This window comes from Scomber scombrus, chromosome 8, assembly GCF_963691925.1.
Source record: "Scomber scombrus chromosome 8, fScoSco1.1, whole genome shotgun sequence".
In the NCBI taxonomy this organism is placed as follows: domain Eukaryota; kingdom Metazoa; phylum Chordata; class Actinopteri; order Scombriformes; family Scombridae; genus Scomber; species Scomber scombrus.
The window spans coordinates 525,984-546,305 of record NC_084977.1 but is presented as its reverse complement, the minus strand read 5'-3'; the positions used below and the strand labels follow the sequence as shown (position 1 = coordinate 546,305).

At 38.9% G+C, this 20,322-nt stretch overlaps 1 protein-coding gene across 2 annotated transcripts in view; it reads right to left on the bottom strand.

Moving 5' to 3' along the window:
• slc5a9 (solute carrier family 5 member 9) overlaps positions 1 to 14,555 on the bottom strand; it is an 87,333-nt gene extending 72,778 nt beyond the window's left edge. The window contains exons 1-2 of one of the 2 annotated variants that reach the window (XM_062424006.1): positions 14,460 to 14,555; positions 10,509 to 10,627 (exon numbers count right to left, since the gene is read on the bottom strand). In XM_062424006.1, the coding sequence (XP_062279990.1) occupies positions 10,509 to 10,627; positions 14,460 to 14,481 (141 nt within the window). In that variant the 5' untranslated portion in view covers positions 14,482 to 14,555. The remainder of the gene's footprint in view (positions 1 to 10,508; positions 10,628 to 14,459) is intronic. The other variant, XM_062424007.1, reaches the window with a different exon arrangement.
• Between the last annotated feature and the right edge of the window lie 5,767 nt (positions 14,556 to 20,322).

Below are 20,322 nucleotides of genomic sequence, written 5' to 3'. Positions count from 1 at the left end.
GAATAAGACTATGCCTTGCACAAATGGAGGAAGAGTGAATTCTTTGAATGATGTCAGACCATTGACTTTCGGTTATGTCGGCATCCATATCCTTTTCCCAGTTTTCTTTTATTATAGATAATGAGCAACCTTCCATTTCAAATATCGCTGCATATAACCTTGACACTGTTCCCTTCGCCTCAGGTGGGATTTCAAGGACAGAATCAAGTGAAGATTTTGGTGGGAGTGAGGGAAATGGAGTGATGTGATTCTGTATAAAATGTCTGACTTGTAGGTATCTGAAAAAGTTACTAGTTGGTAAGGAAAACTCCTGTCTAACCTGATCAAATGACATGAAAACACCATCCTTATATAGCATCTTGATATTTAAGACTCCATTTTTAACCCACCTTGTAAAGGTATTATCTAAAGAGGCTGGGAATAGGTGGTTGGCTGTAATAGGGGAATAAACTGACATAGAAACTAGCCCATAACGTTTTCGGAACCGAGACCAGATTTTTAAGGAGTGAAGAACTACTGGGTTCTGACAAGACCGGGGCGAAGGTAGGGGAAGAGATGAACACAAAAGAGCTGAAAGTGAGATTGGACTGCAAGAACTAGACTCAATTTGTAACCAACCAGGCAGATCCAGGGTTGATATATCCCACCGCCAGCACAATAAGCTTTTGATATTAGCAGCCCAGTAATATATTTGAAAATTTGGTAGAGCCATCCCGCCCTGTATTTTAGGTCTTTGTAAAAACAATTTCCTGATCCTAGGTGTTTTGTTATTCCAAATAAAAGATGAAATAAGACTATCAAGCTTTGTAAAGAAAGTTTTTGTAAGGAAATATGGGATGCACTGAAACAAAAACAAGAATTTGGGAAGGATATTCATTTTAATTATACTGATTCGCCCAGCCAAAGACAAGGGCATTGTGGACCAGCGGGTGAGATCCTGTTTGGTACGCTCTATGAGTGGGGTAAAATTGGCCTTCAGAAGCTGAGAGTGTGACTTTGTTACACACACACCAAGATAATTAAATCTATTATTAGTCACTTTGAAAGGTAATAAATGAAGTGAAGTCTGAGTGGCAACTGTAGTAATTGGTAAGAGCTCACTTTTTCCAAGGTTGAGCTTGTACCCTGAAAAACTGCCAAAGTCTTTAAGGATATTGATAATATGTGGAATAGATACAAGTGGGTCAGATATATAAAGAAGGACATCGTCAGCATACAGTGAAATTTTGTGTTCCTGATTTGCTCTGAAAATCCCTTTGATATCTGTACACTGCCTGATGAAGGTTGCAAGAGGCTCCATTACCAGAGCAAAAAGTAGAGGAGAGAGCGGACAACCCTGTCTAGTCCCGCGCTGAAGAGGAAAGTATGGGGAATAGGTGTCATTAGTTCTGACAGAAGCCAGAGGTGAAGTGTACAACAATCTGACCCAAGAAATAAAAGTTTCTCCAAACCCAAACCGCTTCAGAACATAAAACAAATAATTCCACTCGATGCGGTCAAAAGCCTTCTCGGCGTCCAAAGCTAGAAGTGCTTCTTGGTGCTGAGAGGTGGATGACGTGTAAAGGATATTGAATACACGCCTGACATTAAAAAATAAATGTCTGTTTTTTATAAATCCACTTTGGTCAGATGACACAATGGTGGGCAAAACCGATTCAAGACGGAGAGCCAGCACTTTAGCCAGTATCTTCACATCTACATTGAGAAGACTTATTGGGCGGTAAGAGGAACAATCGTGGGGGTTCTTGTCTTTCTTAAGAAGAAGGGATATAGATGCCTGGCGTAGAGTTGGTGGAAGACATTGAGAATCTAGACTATCATCAAACACAGCTTTGAGTAAGGGGGCTAACTTTGCTGAGCACTTCTTATAAAATTCTGTAGGAAAGCCATCAGGGCCTGGACATTTCCCACTCTGCATACATGCAATGGCTTTGGTTATCTCTTCTAAAGAAACAGGGCTATCCAAAGATTCCCTTAGCTTTTCATCCACAGTAGGGATAGCCAGGTCTCTGAAAAAAGTATCCATTAGACTCAGATCAGTGGGAGGTTCAGATGTATACAAATTAGAGTAAAAGTTACAAAACTGTTGATTGATGTCTGTTGGGTCCGATAATAATCCTGACTCAGAGTCAATTTGATCAATGACATGACTAGTGGAAGTATGTCGCAGACTATAAGCAAGGCCTCTGCTGGGTTTCTCTCCATATTCATATGACATATGTCTAGATTTTAACATAGCCCGTTCTGCCTGTCCAGTTGAAAGCATGTCAAATTCAGCCTGGTGCAACATTCTTTGTTTATAAAGCTCTGGGGTTGGGGCGGAAGCATACGCTTTGTCCACCTCAGAGATGAGTTCAGAAAGTTCTGTTTGTCTGGCTATTCGTGCTTTGTGGATACTGCCATTGAAGGAGATGATTATCCCCCTCAGGTAGGCCTTAAGGGTCTCCCAGAGCAATGAAGGGGAGGTCTCATCATTTGAGTTGGTTTCTAAGAATATGTCTATGTAAGTATTAACAAAGGCAATAAATGACTCGTCAGACAAAAGGAGTGGATTGAGCCTCCATCTGAATCTGTTAGGTCTATGGATGGGGAGAGTCAAAACTAATGTAACAGGGGCATGATCAGATATCACTATACTATTATAATCACAGGCATTTACCAGGGGCAGTAGAGTTTTATGTATGAAGAAATAATCTATGCGTGAATAGGTGTGGTGCACAGGTGAAAAAAAAGAAAATTCCTTCTTTGTAGGGTAAAGGTATCTCCATGGGTCAGACATTGCACAACATTGTAAAAAGTCCTCTATGCATTCTGCCGTTTTTGATCTAGTGACTATGCGAGTGGAAAATCTATCCAATAAGGGATTGATTACACAGTTACAATCACCAGCTAATATGAGTTGATGAGTGTCTAAGTACGGTATACTTGACAGGAAGTTACTCATAAATTTAGAATCATCCCAATTTGGGGCATAAACACAAGCTAATGTCACAGGCAGACTATGGAGTTTACCAACCACAATAACAAAACGGCCATTAGGGTCTGATTTGGTTTCAGACAATACGAATGGTACTGATTTATTAATCAGAATCCCAGCACCCCTGGCCTTACCCTGAAATGTGGAATGGTATACCTGTCCCACCCAGCCTCTCTTCAGGCCAATATAGCCAGACCCACATAAATGAGTCTCAGTGAGGAAAGCTATGTCAGTTTTCAAGAGTTTAAGGTGAGCAAGGACTTTGGTGCGTTTAATAGGATGGTTAAGTCCTTTCACGTTCCAATTGGTAAACTTTATTGGCTGCCCACTCCCCCTATAGGGTGTATTTGAATTAGCCATATTTGGAAATGTAGATATTGAAGTATGGCAATCTATGTTGTAACAGATGACATCTATGACTCAGGGAACAGTAATAATCAAAGTTAAGTGCAACCACAAGTGGACAAAGTGAAAAGAAAAATAACAGAAAAAACAAAAAAGACACTTACCCCCCACCCCCCAGCACTATCCCAAACAAAGTGCATAAGCCCCAAGAGAAACATGCTCAAAATCACTAGCTTGGGTCTTAACCTAAACAGACCCAAAGCTCAGCAAGCAATCAAATAAAAATATAGCAGGGCAAAATACCATGCACACAGCATAATCAAATGGGTAAAAAAAAAAAAAAAACTCAGGTAGTGTAATAACAGCTAAGCCGTGCAATAGCCTACAGTTACCCCCAAGTCCAATGTTTAGACTACAAAGTGCAGCCTTGCATTTTTATCTTCCTTTTACGCTCAAAACAAATAAAAACATTTTTAGGAAAAAAAAAAATAAAAAATGAACCCGAATAACTCAAAGTCGAGTTGACTCACTATAATGTGTTATGTCCACAATGTACCTGATCATGATGATGGGAGGATGTTATCCTTTATATAGGATACTGCCAGTTCAGGATTAGTGAAAGATTTCTCCTCACCTTTGAACGTGACACGAAATATGGCTGGAAAACGTAGACCAAACTTGACATCCTTGTTACCTTTAAGGAGCTGCTTCGCCTCGGCAAACGCAGCTCGCTTCTTGGCTACTTCTGGTGCAAAATCGGGAAAGATGTGCACACGCTTCTCCTTGTAGAACAGCTGCTTCTTTTGACTTGAAATGCGGAGGATGCGATCCTTCACGTCCCCATGGTGTACTCGAATTATGAACGGCCTTGGCCTCTCACCGTCTAGAGGTTTTGGTGCCAGCGAACGATGGCCACGGTCAAGGCGTGGTGTGTCTTCCAGGTCCAATATCTCCTTCAATGCAGCCGCACAGAATTGTCGCGGGTTGTTCTCCTCTTTACCCTCCTCTATTCCAATTAGGCGTATATTCTGACGACGGCTACGGCCTTCCAAGTCCAAACACTTCTCTGTCAAGCCACACACTTCTGACTGCAATCTTTTCACTGTAGTTTCGAGGGTCATGACAGTTGAGCTCCACTCTGTGGCAGACTGCTCCAGGTCATCAATGCGTTTGGTGTTCTGAGAGTTAGCAGACTGTAGAGAGCTGACGGTGGTATGTAACTCTTGGCGAATGGAAGCTATTTCTTGACTAAGGGCAGCCGTCTGAGTATCCATTTTTGTTCCCAGCAATTCAATCGCCGACATAATTTTCTCGACAGATTCCGAAGAATTTAGTGGTGCTGCATCATCTTCAGTGGGAGGGCTGGCACCCTTCTTGCTAGTCGAGGACTTGTGCGTGCGATTAGCCATTGTTTTTAAACTGAACAAAATGACCTGCAGAAGCGTTATATCTTCGTGTAAGTGACTCGACTAACGTTATAAGAGTTTAGGAAGATGAATTTCTATATTTATTTGTATTCTGCACGCTAAGAAAAATGATTAAATTAAAAGTTGCATGCAGAGCTCAGGACCTCGCAGCCTCACATGTCGAACGTCAGCCGGAAGTCACAGCTTAGCATTATTACTAATATTATAAATATTTAAACATTTCTTTGATGGACGTAATTAAATATGCCTAAAATGAACCTCAGAATTCATCTCAAAACACAACATTACAAATATAATGCTTGTTTGTATGGATTGTGCTCCTTTATTAAGTAAATGACTACACTTCTCTGCGCACCGTTATGCAAACATATTTTAAATAGAGCGCTATATATCCCAATCGGACGTCTATAATAATACACTTATTATAGACAACGGTAGGAGTTACAGTGTTTTAACAGAGAAACCGCTAGTCTCGTCCGAAGTACGTGTTTGATTAAAAAAAAAAAGTCAGCTGGATCCTGTGGGTGCTCATGAATTCCCGTGGGTGCCCGGGCCCCGGAGCACCCACAGTTTCGGCGCCTATGGTGGCGACTTTAACTGTTGGCTTGACCCGGTTTTGGACCGATCCTCTACGAACCCCGGCACAACGAGTAAGTCAGCCCGTTTTATTCAGGCTTTTCTTTCTGACTATGGTGTCTGCGATGTGTGGCGCTCTCTACATCCTTGCGATAGAGAATACTCTTTTTTTTCATAAGTTCATCACACATACTCAAGGATTGACTATTTTTTTATTGATAATAAATTGATTCCTGTAGTTCACTCCTGTGTTTATCAGAGCATTGTCATCTCTGACCATGCTCCTATCGCCCTAACCATGTCCCTTCCTGGCCTGCCACAAGGATACAGACAGTGGCGATTCAATTCAACTTTGCTGTCTGATGATCATTTTGTTAAATTCATGGAGAAGGAAATAGCTTTCTTTCTTACTACTAATATGTCTCCAGACGTATTTAGTCTAATTGTCTGGGATTCCCCCAAGGCTTATATCCGGGGACAGATTATATTTTACACTGCGCAAGTGAGGCGGAAATCCTATAAGGAGCGATCGGATCTTGCCCACCAAATTAAAGAGATCCATAAACAATACGCTCGGACAAAATCTCCAGACCTTATCAAAAAACGATTGGAACTAAAGACCAAATACCTACATCTCATTTGTGCATGGTGTGATTGATATGTACCCACACCCATCTCATGTCTCTGTAATGGCTATCCAGCACTGCACATTTGTTATAATGAGAAAATGTTAATAAAGAGATCTTGAATTAAAAAAAACCCCAATGTTAAATAAGTAATAAGAAAAACTAAATTCAACAATTCCAATAAAGGAAAAAAGAATCTTGCTCAACAGTCTTACACTCAAGTAGGTAGGTCAAGGTCAGTCTTTTATGGCTCAAGAGAGCTAGCTTATCAACATCTATAGCAGCAGTTAAAGTACTTTATTCATCTTTTTAAGTGAAATTGAAAAGTAAAGGTAATAAAATAAAATGACCCTTCTGAAAAATATGTCAGACATTAAAACAGGTGGCTCATTCATTTATGGCTCAGCAGCACCCAAATACAGTCTATTCTGTAAACAATAGAGCATTTTCCTGAAAAATAGCAAATATCTTTTTCAAACAAAGGCTGACACCACAAGTCAGGTGAAGTGCTCCACATTTTTCAACTCTGTTACCACTTTTTCTTTACACTCCGCATACAGCTGTGGGATGGCAACCTGGTTGAAGTAGGTGCGGGAGGAAATCATATATCTGTCCAGCGTGCAGAGGAGGTTTTTAAATCCGTCTTTGATACCTTGTTAACAGAAACCATGTCCTTGGCAATGTAGTGTGTTATCGAAGTTATCTCCAGCTGCTCTTATCATATGGAGTTACACTGGCAAAGTTGCTGTAATTGTAGTAAATGGACTGTACTTAGCGCCTGTATATAGCGCATTTCTAGTCTTTTCGACCACTCAAAGCGCTTTACGCTACAACACACATTCATACACTGATGGCAGGGGCTACCATGCAGGGTGCCAACCTGCACATCAGGAGGAAGCTAACCATTTACACACATTCATACACCGTTGAATGTGTGTAAATGTCACACAGCAACAGTAGCAATTTGGGGTTAAGTGTGGACTGGAGGAGCCGGGAATCGAACCGCCAATCTTCCAATTGAAGGACGACCGCTCTACCTCCTGAGCCACAGCCGCCCTTGGCTGTGTGACCGCACAGTCACAGCTAGTCTGTTTGCTACAGTGGGCCTGATTATCAATTTCACCAGACTTTTCACCAGACTTTTTCGTCATGCACTCGTCATGCAAATGCCTGTGGTGATTTTTCAAGTGCCGGTATAAATTGGTTGTGTTTCCGCTGGATGTTGCAACTTTAGCGCGACAGGTTTTGCACAGTACCTGTTTCTGGTGCATGTCTGCAGCCTCAAACCCGAAATACTTCCAAATGACCAACGTGCTGTTTTTCTTGGGGATTAAATCCCCTTACTCCGCTTCTCGTCCATTTGAAGCCATTTCTGAATAATTACAATTAAGGAGCAGGTTAATACTGATTGGTTAGCGTGACCTGTCCACAAGTAGCATGCCGCTTCTGATTGGTGAGCTTGGCCGGATGGTAGGGAGACGGCATGTGTAAAATAGTTGACACAACAGATCCTGGGTCAGTCAGGAGCGCTGCAAAAAACGCAGCTTTGGCGATCACATGATCGCGTTGTCTGAAATCGCAATTTCGATCAGAAAACGATAAATCGTTCAGCCCTACCAGCAACCCACATTGTGATCGGAGGTGAGATAACATTTAAAGTTAAAGAGACTTAAGCTCTATTTGTAGCATCCCCGGCTAAATGATGGTCGGACTCTCAAACTGATGGTTCACAGTGTTTTATTCCTTGGACCGTATTCAATGTAAACACACCGTAAGAGCTTGTGCCCCTTATTAGCCAGGTGCTAGGGCGTTCCATGTGAGTTAGGCACACTTTGCTTGCTTTTAGCATTGAAGACACACTCTTAGCCTTGCAGACACACTTTTCCTACTGCCGGTAAAGTCCGAAGCACCTGATGTGTACGAGGTCTCGGCGAGACGCTTTCAAAATAAAAACACTGAATATCCGTCTGCTTAATATATATAAAATAAAAGCCTGGCTTTAAAGAATGTTACTAAGTAAACATAAAAACACATTTATAAAAATACTATGCTCATATTAAAGGTCATTTACACTATTATTGTCAACAAAACTTGGCATTTATGTTCAAGACTTACTGCAGGCATGTTTTGAACAGGCATTGCAGTTAATCTAACTAAAAAGCAAGGAATCTCTGTCTGTCTGCCTGTCCTTTGCATATCTCAAGAACTGTTCAACCATTCACATTGTATAACAAAAAAAAATCTCTGCCACAACTACGAATCCAAATGCCAATGTCACTGTTTAATAGCCTGTAATTGTAAAATGGGAAGTTTCTCATTCAATTTTATATTTCCAAGAATATGTAGCTGAGGGTATTTATTATGAAATCATCATTCTTATACATTACCATAGAGTCTTCCTCAATTTATATTGAGCCATGTCATCCACTAAACTAAATAAAACTTTGCAATAGGTAATGCAAAACAGATTGGCTTCATCTCAGCATCAACGGTGACCAGAGGTGGACAGAGTACACAACTTCACTACTTGAGTAAAAGTACAGATACTCCTTGTCAAATATTACTCCAATACAAGTAAAAGTAGCTTAGTCAAAATATTACTTAAGTAAAAGTACTAAAGTATTTGCTTAAAAATTTACTTAAGTAAAAGTATTTTAAAAATATCTCAGGAAGTACAGAAAAGGAAAGAAGCTTTATTGTCATTATACCTAAAAAAGATAGAAAATATGAACTGAATATCTGCAGTTAAATAGGCACTACAAGAACTTATATTGACATTTGCGGATAAACAACTTATTGGCTAGTTTACTTTATCATGCATCATAGTCACAGCCAAATATGAACCGGATAACCCACGTCAAAGACAGCAGCACCTCACTAACGCACGCTCTCTCTCTCTCTCGCTGTCTCTCTCTCTCTGTCGCACACACACACACACACACACACACACACACCTAACCCATACCTTGGACTCTTTGATATGAATTGTATAAAAAAACATGAACAGAAAGTCAACTTAATCATTCAACTGCACTGCAACAGTTTCCATATTTTTAAACCGTTTAAAAATGGCAACTATGATACTACAAGCACATACAATTACATTTAAAATGTTCATCTGAAATTTAACAAACATTTAGCTAGCTATAATTTATTCGTGGCAAGCACAACAAACAACAAACATGTTTGAGATAAGGCCACTGGTGCTCGGCGGGAGTTTCTCCATGTGTTTCTCCAGTTTCTTCCTCCATTTCTTAGTATGGCATGACGTAGTACAGGTACGGCAATACGACTAGTATAATATATACGTGAATCAGAAGAAACTGTTTATTTTCCCAGAATGTTGAAAAAAAAAAATCATCAGCTGACGTAAGCTCAAAAGTAGCGAGTAACGAGAGCATCAATAGAAATGTAGTGGAGTAAAAAGTACAACATTTGTCCTTCAAATGTAGTGGAGTGAAAGTAAAAGTATCCCACAGATATAAAACTCAAATAAAGTACAGATACTCAAAAACTGTACTTAAAGCTGCATTTTCTTAACTTTGAAGAGAGAGAGGACTTGAAGAAGTACTGTACAACTTTCAGATCCCTGCCTCTCCACTGCACTCCTGCCCTGCCTCCAAAGTCCCTCCCCCAGAGGAGGCTGACGTGCATGAGACGGCACGCGACCATGGATGTGCACGCAACAGTGTATGCTGTTGTTGGTAACGGAGGTATAGGTAGTTTTGTCCTCGCTGATTGTTGTTGCTGCGCCATTACTTTCTCTACGCTCCTGAAGCCGCTCTCGGAGATATGAGCTTGACCGAGCTGAGGAGGAAGGGGGAGGGGGCTGTGTGCGTGAGCAGTGATTGACAGCTGTCAGACACTCCATCAGACACCATCCTGGCTCTGATTGGTTCTTTTTGTCCGGTCGTGGTGGATTCTGGCAATTTGCCAATTTGGAGTAGGAGCATAGGTGGGGCTAAATGAGCCTGTTTTTTTTTTTTTACAGATTACTAGTTTCATGTAATGCTGTCTTTACATAGTGACGGTCTTAGCAAATATGACAAAAAGTTACTTTTATAAGACTTACAAACTGCAGCTTTAAGTACAGTACAGTAGTAAATTTACTTTTTTACTGTCCACCACTGACGGTGACTGAGGATCATGGGTGATGTAACCTTCCGTTATCCAAAACTTACAAAAAAAAACCTAGATTTTTTCAGAATTGAAGGAGATACAAATAATTAGGTGATGGCCTGGAGTTAGTTATTGCACTACTGAATTATCAAGGGGGACATGAAAAAAAGTGCTGAACTTTTCGAACCCAAATTGGTAATTTAGTTTAGATGGTTTAGCATATTTATTCTGAGTATGTTTTAGAATACTTTCATCGCACTTGATGATTGGGGTTTTGTAGAGTCAAAATATATATATATATTTATTTTTTATTTTTTTATTAAATGTACTCTCATGTGGGTATTTATACAATTATTTACACAGTATCACCTGTACATAGGTCTTAAGATATATTTAAGGTGTTCATGTAAAATGATTTGAGCCACTTCCAGGTCTTACCCAGATTCCAACCACCATGACAAAGATTAAGTAGACAACAACCACGGCGATGTCAGCAGTTTCTACACCAAGACCTGTGCTGCGAGGTGCTGTATTGTAGAACCCAGAGGAGCCTCTTTCTGCATGACAAGAACAGAACAAGAATTTCACCTATTAATTATTATTCTGTTTAATCAATGAACCATACCCAAATGTGTAAAAAAAAACAAAAAAAAAAACAGAAGAAATATAAATAATTTACTAAAAAATAATAATAAAAGGTCTTTGTATTAAGGTCATGTTGTGGGAGGAGTCTCCTTAGACTTGGAAAAGACCTTTGCTACTGCGTGTACTGCCACGCTATGCCACAGTATGTTGATAAATCCAAATTTCCCAAATTCCAATTCTCTGACCATGCCTCACAATGGTTTGACTTTTACTTTAGGGGAAAAGTACAATGTGTGAGAGTCAATAGGGAAAGGTCCATCATCTGTGCCAATGATATGGGTATACCTCATGAGTTGGCTCTAAGTTTATTCCTATTTAGCATGTATATCAATGTTCTATCTGAGAGATGCCCTGGGGTTGGCTGCCAAATGTACGCCGATGATACAGTCATTTATACATTTGCTCCAGAACATCTTGCGAGGCCACTGACCAGCTAACTGAATCCCTACATTCTGTATTACAATGGCTTGAGCCCTCTCGCTTACCTCTGAATATTTAAAAAAAAATGTTTCAATCTTTATGTAAACAACACAATAATGAAAGATTTATGGTAAAAATTAAGAATGAGGTCATCAGTGAAGTTGACAAAGTCAAGTACTTAGGAATTATTTTAGACTCACATTTAAAATTTGGTAAACAAGTGAATAATATCTGCAAAAAGGCAAATGTTTCAGACTCATCAGAAAGTATCTGCTTTTTTCAGCACAGCTCAGCTCTCCATGCATGTCATAATATTGTCACAAATATACTGCATCACTACCTAGTCACATGCTTCACAATAAACTGGAAAACCTACTCCAATAAATAATCAGATAGTATAAAACCATTGTCATATCTTGTAGAAACTTGTGTTTGGTTTTAAAAAGCTTCATAAGCTATTACAACTCACAGCTTATTTTGAATGCCTGGTCATGCTTCTTCTTTGCTTAATGTGAATTTGTCTCCAGCTTTCAAGAAGAGTCAGGACATGGCCATCAATAAATGGTAACTGCTTTAGGACAATCAGTTTTCTCCGTTTAAAGGAGTCATACTATGGAACTGTCTACCATCTGAGTTGAAAATACCTGCATTTTTATGCATTTATTTGTGTGTGTTCTCTTGTTCTTCCTTTCATATCTTTCTTTCATTTATTCTTTACACTTAATTTTTATATTCCAACTTTTTTTTTAAGCCAGGTGTTGTAATTTAGCGTTTCACAACAAACCCTAAACACATTGCATCTGGTGCGTAATTGTATGTTGCAATTCCAATGCTATTGTGATACTAATGTCAAATGAATAAACTTCACTTCACTTAAGTACAATACATACAAAGTATTGTATGTATTGTACTTTGTACAAGTACAGGCTGTCACTAAACAACACAGTATAGGATGCCACGATTAAGTAGTAATGGCAGATGGGCTGAATGTCCAATTAATGTCAATGAAAAATCAGTCTAGAGTCTTGCTTAATAGAATTGTGCATGGTGAATTATTTTAAGTCGGGCTGCAAAAAAGATTAATTTTCTTCAATAATTAATTAAATCATAGTGGCATCAACCTACTGAACCTAGTCCACTTTCAGTCTCAATCTACTCAGATGAGTGGACGGACAAATCTATTGGAATTTAGCACCACATTTAATCAGTGAAAACTACCTAGATGGTACAAAAAGTAGACCAAACTAACAAGTTACGAACAGATAATCTCTGCCTTTCTTTATAGGGAACATCAATTAGCCTGAAATCATAATACCTTAAATTAAATGAATTTGAAGTTAGAAAATGATACAGTGAACCCTAACCCTAACTAAAACAAAAATATACAATACATATACATATACATATACAATACTATGCAAAGGATTTAAAAATAAAATAATATTTTTTTATTTATCATTTAACTTCATTTAACAGAACAGAAAAAACCTAAATGAAATTGATGTTGGGTGTGAGTATGTGTAGTAATCTGATATTGTTGCTGTATTATGAAAAGGGCATTGTGTGGTCATGTGGGTTAGCATTTCTGCTGTTGTTGATATGTTATCAATATGTTCTCATGAAATTGTGGAAATATGAAATTGGTTTCATGTATCCTCTTCGTGTTATGGCCTTTTCCTGGGAAGTTATGCAAATTCTTTGCTGAGGTACTTTTGCTGCTTTTGTTGTAATTTTGAAGTTAAGTTACATAAAAATACATGTGAAGTCAATGTTGTCATGTTTTACAGCTGTAATTTTATTTCTTTTCATCCATAAATCTGCTAATTAGGGGGATTTGTTGAGGTCGATGTGTGTGTCGTAGGGCTGCTGTGTAGTCTGCCAAACTAGAGTGTACTGTTTAGACTGTGTTTGCTGGCATTGGGGTATTTAGTGACTTTATTCATGATGTTACACAGGCACAGAAAGCATTTATGCAAAGGAAACTCTGTAAATGTCTTGTTTCTTCACGACTACAGTTGCTGTTGCTACTGACTAGCCTCCTTGCCTTCCACACAACACAACGCAGAGTAAGTCACTCACTTTGACTTTTTAACAGCACTAGTTCTACTCGGTAGGCAGACAACTAATTTGTTGGACAATATATTGTCCCAGAAATAATTGCAATCCAGAGTCATTCCATGAAACCAGTTTGAGTCCCTCAGACCTTGTCCATTGGTTAACCAAAAACTATTTTTAAAAGCCTTTTATGTCAATTGAAATGTCCCCTATAATAAAATGTTTTAAAAAAGGAAAAACAGTTAAATACATCTGTTTCTTTTGCTGGTTGTATTTTTTTCTAAATAAATTGATTATTCATTAAAATAACATTTACATCCGTACACAAATCATTCTCCTCCCATAAAAATGCAGGATCTTCAGCACATTCAATTTTAAACTAAGTAATGAGTACAACATTATAGTGATAATTCTCATCCTTGATTTTAATAGGTTTACATCAATATAGGTCAAAGGTAGTTGGTTTTCCAAAATCAAAAGTTGGGTACATTCTTGAAAAGAAACATGGCAAACGAGAAAGACTTAATTTACTTATTTCTTGTAAATATGTTTCTATCTATTGGGGGAAATAATCAATGCTGTAAAGACAATTGTGAAAAATCATGTAGAGTCTCAAGTGATTTGTATGCCTAATGATGGATTGCATGTAAAGAATCTGGAAATAACCTGAGATACCGCTCTGATGAAGGCAAATTAACCAAACACAAATAGAAAAGGAATAAAGCATAGTTTGTTAGTATTTACGACATGCAATGCCTTGCGCACTATTGCATATCAGCTTGCTCTGACTGGCTTGTATAAAACTGGTTCTTCCAATATTATGAAAAATATTTACTGACGTGGTAGTAATGGACATGAATGCAGACAGGTTTGTCATGTAGCAATAGTGCTTTGTTAATAGACACCAAAGATACATTGCTCAACTGCTACTTCCTTATTATACCCCATGGCCCAAAGGTCTTCAAAGCAAAGGCTTTTGTCTAGCTCAGGCTGAAGGTAAAATAATACAAAGAGTGACAAGCCCAAGCAGACTATATAATGAGTTCCCCCTGCCTGTTAAGAATTGTTGAATTATTCTTTTTTTGTGCCATAACATGGATGTCTAATTTATAATTTGTCTCTCGGCTTACCACTGTTCCTATCTTACATGTCCATACAATTAGCTTTTGATGTATGTGCCATACAAATAAATCCAGTTGAAGTAAAGCTGTAGTAGTAGTAGTGGCACACAGAACCTACAAGCATAAAATAGAGAAAGAAAATTCAGACCTGTAGTGAGACTAGCAGACATGTTGATTCTAATCTTCCAGACTGTGTTGCCTGCCTGTAGCTACTTGGTCCGCCAGTGCTTCTACTCTGTAGGAGCCCTCCTGACTGTGTAACAGAGTTAGTTAATCCTGCTTGTAAGCATGTGAGTTTATGGAGTCAACCTTTAGCTTAATTATTAATCAGTTAGTTATCAAGTCAGACAAACTTCACGGGTTAGCTATAATCAGTGGGCAAAAACTGACACGCATGAGGTCACCACAGGGAAATGTGCCAAAATTTGGATGAGCCCAGCATTCAGATTAAACATGTTTAAGCATCCAAAATTGGTACATTCTCATAAATCAGAAAACAATAAATAAATTATTGAAAAATTATTGGTGAGACGAATGCTTTTTCAGCATCCAGAGAATGTTATTGTTGGTTGTGAAGCAGCTCTGTGCATTATATGAAATAATATTGTCATGTTACTTGAGGCATGATGGCCTTATAAAAATTGTTGTTTGCAGATCAATTTACGTGCAGTTAATATGGCCAAATTTCTGTTTAAATATAATTTTGTCTGCTATTAATATGTTCTGTTTATGTGTGTGTGAAGACAGGAGGAGGATTGGTGGATTGTTTCAGCCACTGCCCATCAATTGGTGGACTGTTTTTCCAGTCTGGTGGCTTATTGGTTGCCCCTACCAGGTCAGCAGATGGGGGCATTTCCTCATCTCCTCCATCTCCCAACTGGCCACACTATAGTCTTTGTGTATCTTTAGTTTGTTAGTTTCTGTTGTGGTAGTAGGGGTGGACTTCTAGTGTTGTTATAATGTCAAGATAGAATAAGACACTGTACCTGCTATTTGCAAACATTAAGGAGGCTTACAGACCTACAAGTTTACCACCACTTGGTAGATCAGATCATAATTTGGTCTACCTTTAACCTTCTTATAAACCATGTGTAGCAGCAGATCAACTAGTGGAGCCCCTCCAGAGGATCTTTAATCAGAGTCTAAAGGTCATGTCTTGTGCCGGTTCCCAAAGTAAGGCGCCTAGCTGAGATGAATGACTACAGACCGTGGCCCTCATGTCACACATCATGAAGACCCTGGAGAGGCTGCTTCTCCGTCTCCTGAGACCTCATGTTGAACATCCATTTGACCCACTGCAGTTTGCATACCAGGCTCATGTGGGGGTGGAGGATCCTATCCTCTATATGCTCCACATGGCCTTTGCTCATCTGGCTGTGCCAGGAGGTTATGTAAGGATTCTTCTCTTTGACTTTTCAAGTGCATTTAATACCATCCAACCCTCTTTATTGAGAGGCGAGCTTGAGGTGATGGGGGTGGATCCTTCCATCACCACCTTGATTAATGACTATCTGACTAGACGACCACAGTATGTCCTGGGGGAAAGTGTCTCCGGGATGGTGATGAGCAGCACTGGGGCTGGGGCAAGGAGGTGGAGTTGCAACCTTTTTCCTCAGGCCTAATAATCAACCCTAGACCTACACTTGGTTATAAATCATTTGAAAGCCTTGTTCTTAGTCTTTCTCACCCAACCTGGAAAACTTTATAGCCAGTTTTATTTATTATAGTGTACCATCCAGTATGCTGAATATTTATCTGACTTCCGAGAGTTTCTATCAAACTTAGTCCTTAGTACTGATAATGATAGCTATAGCACTACATTTAATTGATTATTAGATTCAATTGGGTCCTCTGAGAGTGTGAATGAACCGGCTCACTGTCATAACCACACCCCCGACCTTGTTCTGACATATGGTATTGAAATTGAACATTTAATAGTTTTCCCTCAGTGTCTTAAGTGCTTAAGTGTTGTTGCAATACCCAAACAGGACAATAGATGGTGCATTAAGCACATTATTTTAATAATGAACTGCACCCAAAATCAACTGTAATAGTCAAAATGACTTGTAATAGTCAAAATGACATATTCTATCATTTCTTATCCTGAATATATGCATTTTAATCTTTAACAGTTTATTCATACACTGTCGCCCATGAAGTTGGAATAAAATATTTTTTACTTCTTCTCATGAAATGATGGGGTCAAGAGCTTTCAGCCGATCTGCCCCCCGCCTTTGGAACTCTCTCCCACCAGACATTTGCACTTCGGACTCTGTTTCCACCTTTTAATCCCGCCTGAAAACGTACCTATTCAGAGTGGCATACTCTGTCTCACACTAACTATGCAATCACGTTCTTGCTTATTTGTTGCACTGATGCACTTTATAGTCACATTCATATTTATGCTTTATCTTTGCACTAAATGTTACCAGATTTTTATTGTTTGATGTACTGTTGTCGTGTTTTATGTGCCTTGTAAGGTGTCCTTGAGTGCTTTGAAAGGTGCCTTTAAATAAAATACATTATTATTATTATTATTATTATTGTGACACTGTGATTTATTCTTGATAAATAAAGTGTATATATTCTCAAAATTGTATTGATCAATCTTATTGCACCTGGGGCCCGTTTCAGAAAGCAGGTTTAGTGAAAACTCTGAGTTAGTTAACCCTGAGATGAGGGAAACTCTGGTTTTTCGGTTTCACAAAGCCAGTTCAGCTTAACTCTTGAGTCAGTTACCCTGGCAACATACTCCGTGAACCTAACCTGCTCGCTGGCAGGTTTTCTTCAACTAACCCTGAGTTTCTCCTCCTTTTTACTGAAGCCTGCAGACTGAAGGAGGTGTCAGACATTTCTTAAAGAGTTAGTTAATATTGAAGCACAAATACGAAGCAGAAATCTCCGTCAGAGGGTGATCAGACCCCGCTGGGATGTTTTATCTCTGATGATGTTCTGTTTGAGTGTTTCTGTTTTTCTGTACAATCGATCATTTATCTGAACAATATTTTCAGCCCTCGTATCGTCTGTACGACACATCGTGGACATGCTCTCAGTTCAGAACAAGTTTTTTGTGTTGCACTTTGTTTTTTTCTTTGCCAATGGCAGTTTTATATGTAACATCTGTGACGCTGAGCATGTTACCAAGGCAACCGTCTGTCAGGCTGTCAGAGACGTAATGTTTTAAAGTTATTGATAGCCAAGTGGTTGCTGCGCATGCCTCATAATGACAGTATCCCTGGTTCGATTCCAGCGATTCCTGCAGGTCTTTCCCCTCTTTTTATCTCCCTGTTTCCTGTCAACCTCTATACCAGCAATGTTAAATTAAGGTGAAAGTGCCCAAACATAAATCTTTTTTTTTTTTAAAGAAAAAAGAAATGTGACTCTTGCACTGAAACGTTTACACTTTGGTAGTGTTGTATGTATAAAGGCATTTAGGCTTTCAAATATACAATATTTAATAGATACTGGTAGTGTTGGGATGGCTGAAAAATTGACTTTGTTTTTTGCTTAGAAGATTTCACTAAGTACTGAAATATATCACATGTTGAATGTACCACTGAATGCTGTTTAATGAGGGCAGGCTTAACAACATCACAGCTGCTTGTAATGAAATGATACCTGACTTGTTTGAGCTATATTTTTATATATTTCATATTCAGTTGCTGCCAAGTAGGCCTGCGTTTTGTACCTGTTGGGTCTGCATGAATATTAAATGTGTCACACACAAACACATACACAGAATATAAATGTTGAATAAGTGGAACACTCATTAATACTCACACATTGACTCGGTTGGTAATTTTCTGCCACATCAGCTCATGTTCCTTTGCTGCTGCTACTGTATTTCTTTTTTTTCTTAAGTATACTCATCATCTGCATTCATTAATATTTCTAACTCCACTGGGGAGAAGTAGGAGGACTGAGCCCTTTGTTTCACCTGTTGCCATGGTGAATCATGTTATCTGTGCTCCAGTGATGAGGGCTTGATCTCCTCATGCACGAGCTTCACTCAGAGTTACTTTGACTCAGAGTTGATTGAACTAACTGTTATCACTTGTTCTGAAACCCAAAACTCTGAGTTTGACATCTCAGAGTCGGTCAACCTAGTGTTAAGGTTTTAACTCAGAGTTAGTTAAACCTGCTTCCTGAAACAGGCCCCTGGTCAAAGGGGATTACTGATGTGTATAAATAGAAAATAAAAAGAGGAATGTGTCTGAATACAAAATTATTCCAACTTTATGGGCGACCGTGTATTTATTAAATTAAAAAGTATTTATCCATATATAAATATATATATATCTATATATTTATATATGAATGTATGTATATATACATACATACATACATGTTCAACAAACTCTGAGTCTAACCCTGAACTCTGAATTGACTTACTCTGAGATGGGAAACTCTGAGTATCCAGTTCCAGAACAGCTGATCTGAATTTGTTCAATCAACTCTGAGTATGTTCACCTTGGCTGCGTTCAGACTGCAGGCAAATCTAATTCAAATCTGATTCCTTCTCAAATCCGATTTTATTTTTTATTTTTTAGGCCTGACTGTCCACACTGTTTTTAGCAAGTGTCCAAATCGGATTTGGCTTTTTTCAGACTGGGCCACATTAATGACCAATCTGACAGGTTGCTGTGGCAACGTTGTCAGAGCAGAGGCGTCATCTAGCGTGTTTGGTTTCGTCCTCTGTCCAAAGACTGATGTTTTCGACATCCTCCATTGCCTCTATTGATATCAGCTAGCAACAACAACTCGAATAAGCGCAGGTCTGGTGTTGCATAGAGTGACATAGCGTAGAGATGTTGAGAGACGTAGAGAGAGGTCACGGACAGTCAAATCCGATTTGAGTGTTTGGAGCTGTTCAGACTCAGACACATCTGTCCAAATGCGATTTGAAACTACCTCCCAAAGGTGGTTTTCGATCTGGTTTGCAAAAATCTGATTTCATTTGATTTATGACCGTTCAGACTTCATAAGAGCCATCTGGTTCCAATCTAAATTGGCTAAAAATCGGATTTTGGCTTGAAATGTGAACGCAGCCCTTCAGTGTAGCGCATGCGCGACCACTAAAAAAAGCCATCATCAATGGAGCCCCGATACCTTGATTCACCATGGCAACTACTGAGAAAAAAAGATCAAGTTACGTCACCTCACTGTAATTGGAGCTCCCCCTTCAGGCCTGTGGTGAATATGATCATATATTTCACGAAAGTAACACCGCTGCAGACGCTAAGGAGAGAGAAGCGGCATGGGAGAAAATTGCTGCCCGAGTCAATGCTTAAGTTTAAATGCGCCACTCCACTGACTTAACTTACCTCACTTAAAATTGTAGCATACAGGTGAAAAAGTGGTGTAATGTATTTGGAAGCAGCTAAAAATAAAATTAAAAAACATAATTCAGAAAAGTAAGGCACATTTTGCTGGGCTATGATTGTACCTCGCTTTGATTTTATTCATAGTTGACGTAGGTTATTAAACAAAGTAAATATTAATTCAGTGGCTATTTCAACATGTAGTAATTTAAACCCCAAACAGAAAGCTGTTTAACACACTGTCCTCTCATCTAATATCCTGCTTAGTAGATTAACATTTTACACTATTTTAACACTTTTATTTAACACAATTTTACATATTATACATATCGGAGTCATTGATTAAAAGACTAACATGTGACGATGTGTACATGAATATTAAATAAAATACTTCCTAAAAAATTAGATTAACAAGAAGGCAGATATGGCCGGACAATGTTAAGAAATGATTGAGTGTGATGAACAGTGATACCGTTCTAACAGATATTCATCTCGGAATGAAAGCACATCCAATTGAGCCCTGAGTACATCTCCCGACATAAGGCATAGCTAATTAATTCTGCCTCGATATCTATCGGATTGTGAAGAAACGGACAACCCATGTCTGGCAGCTTGCTTTAGGTGGGAGGAGACAGGTAGAACCTCAGGGTTTCTTAAAGAAAACCTGCCAGCGAGCAGGTTATGTTCACA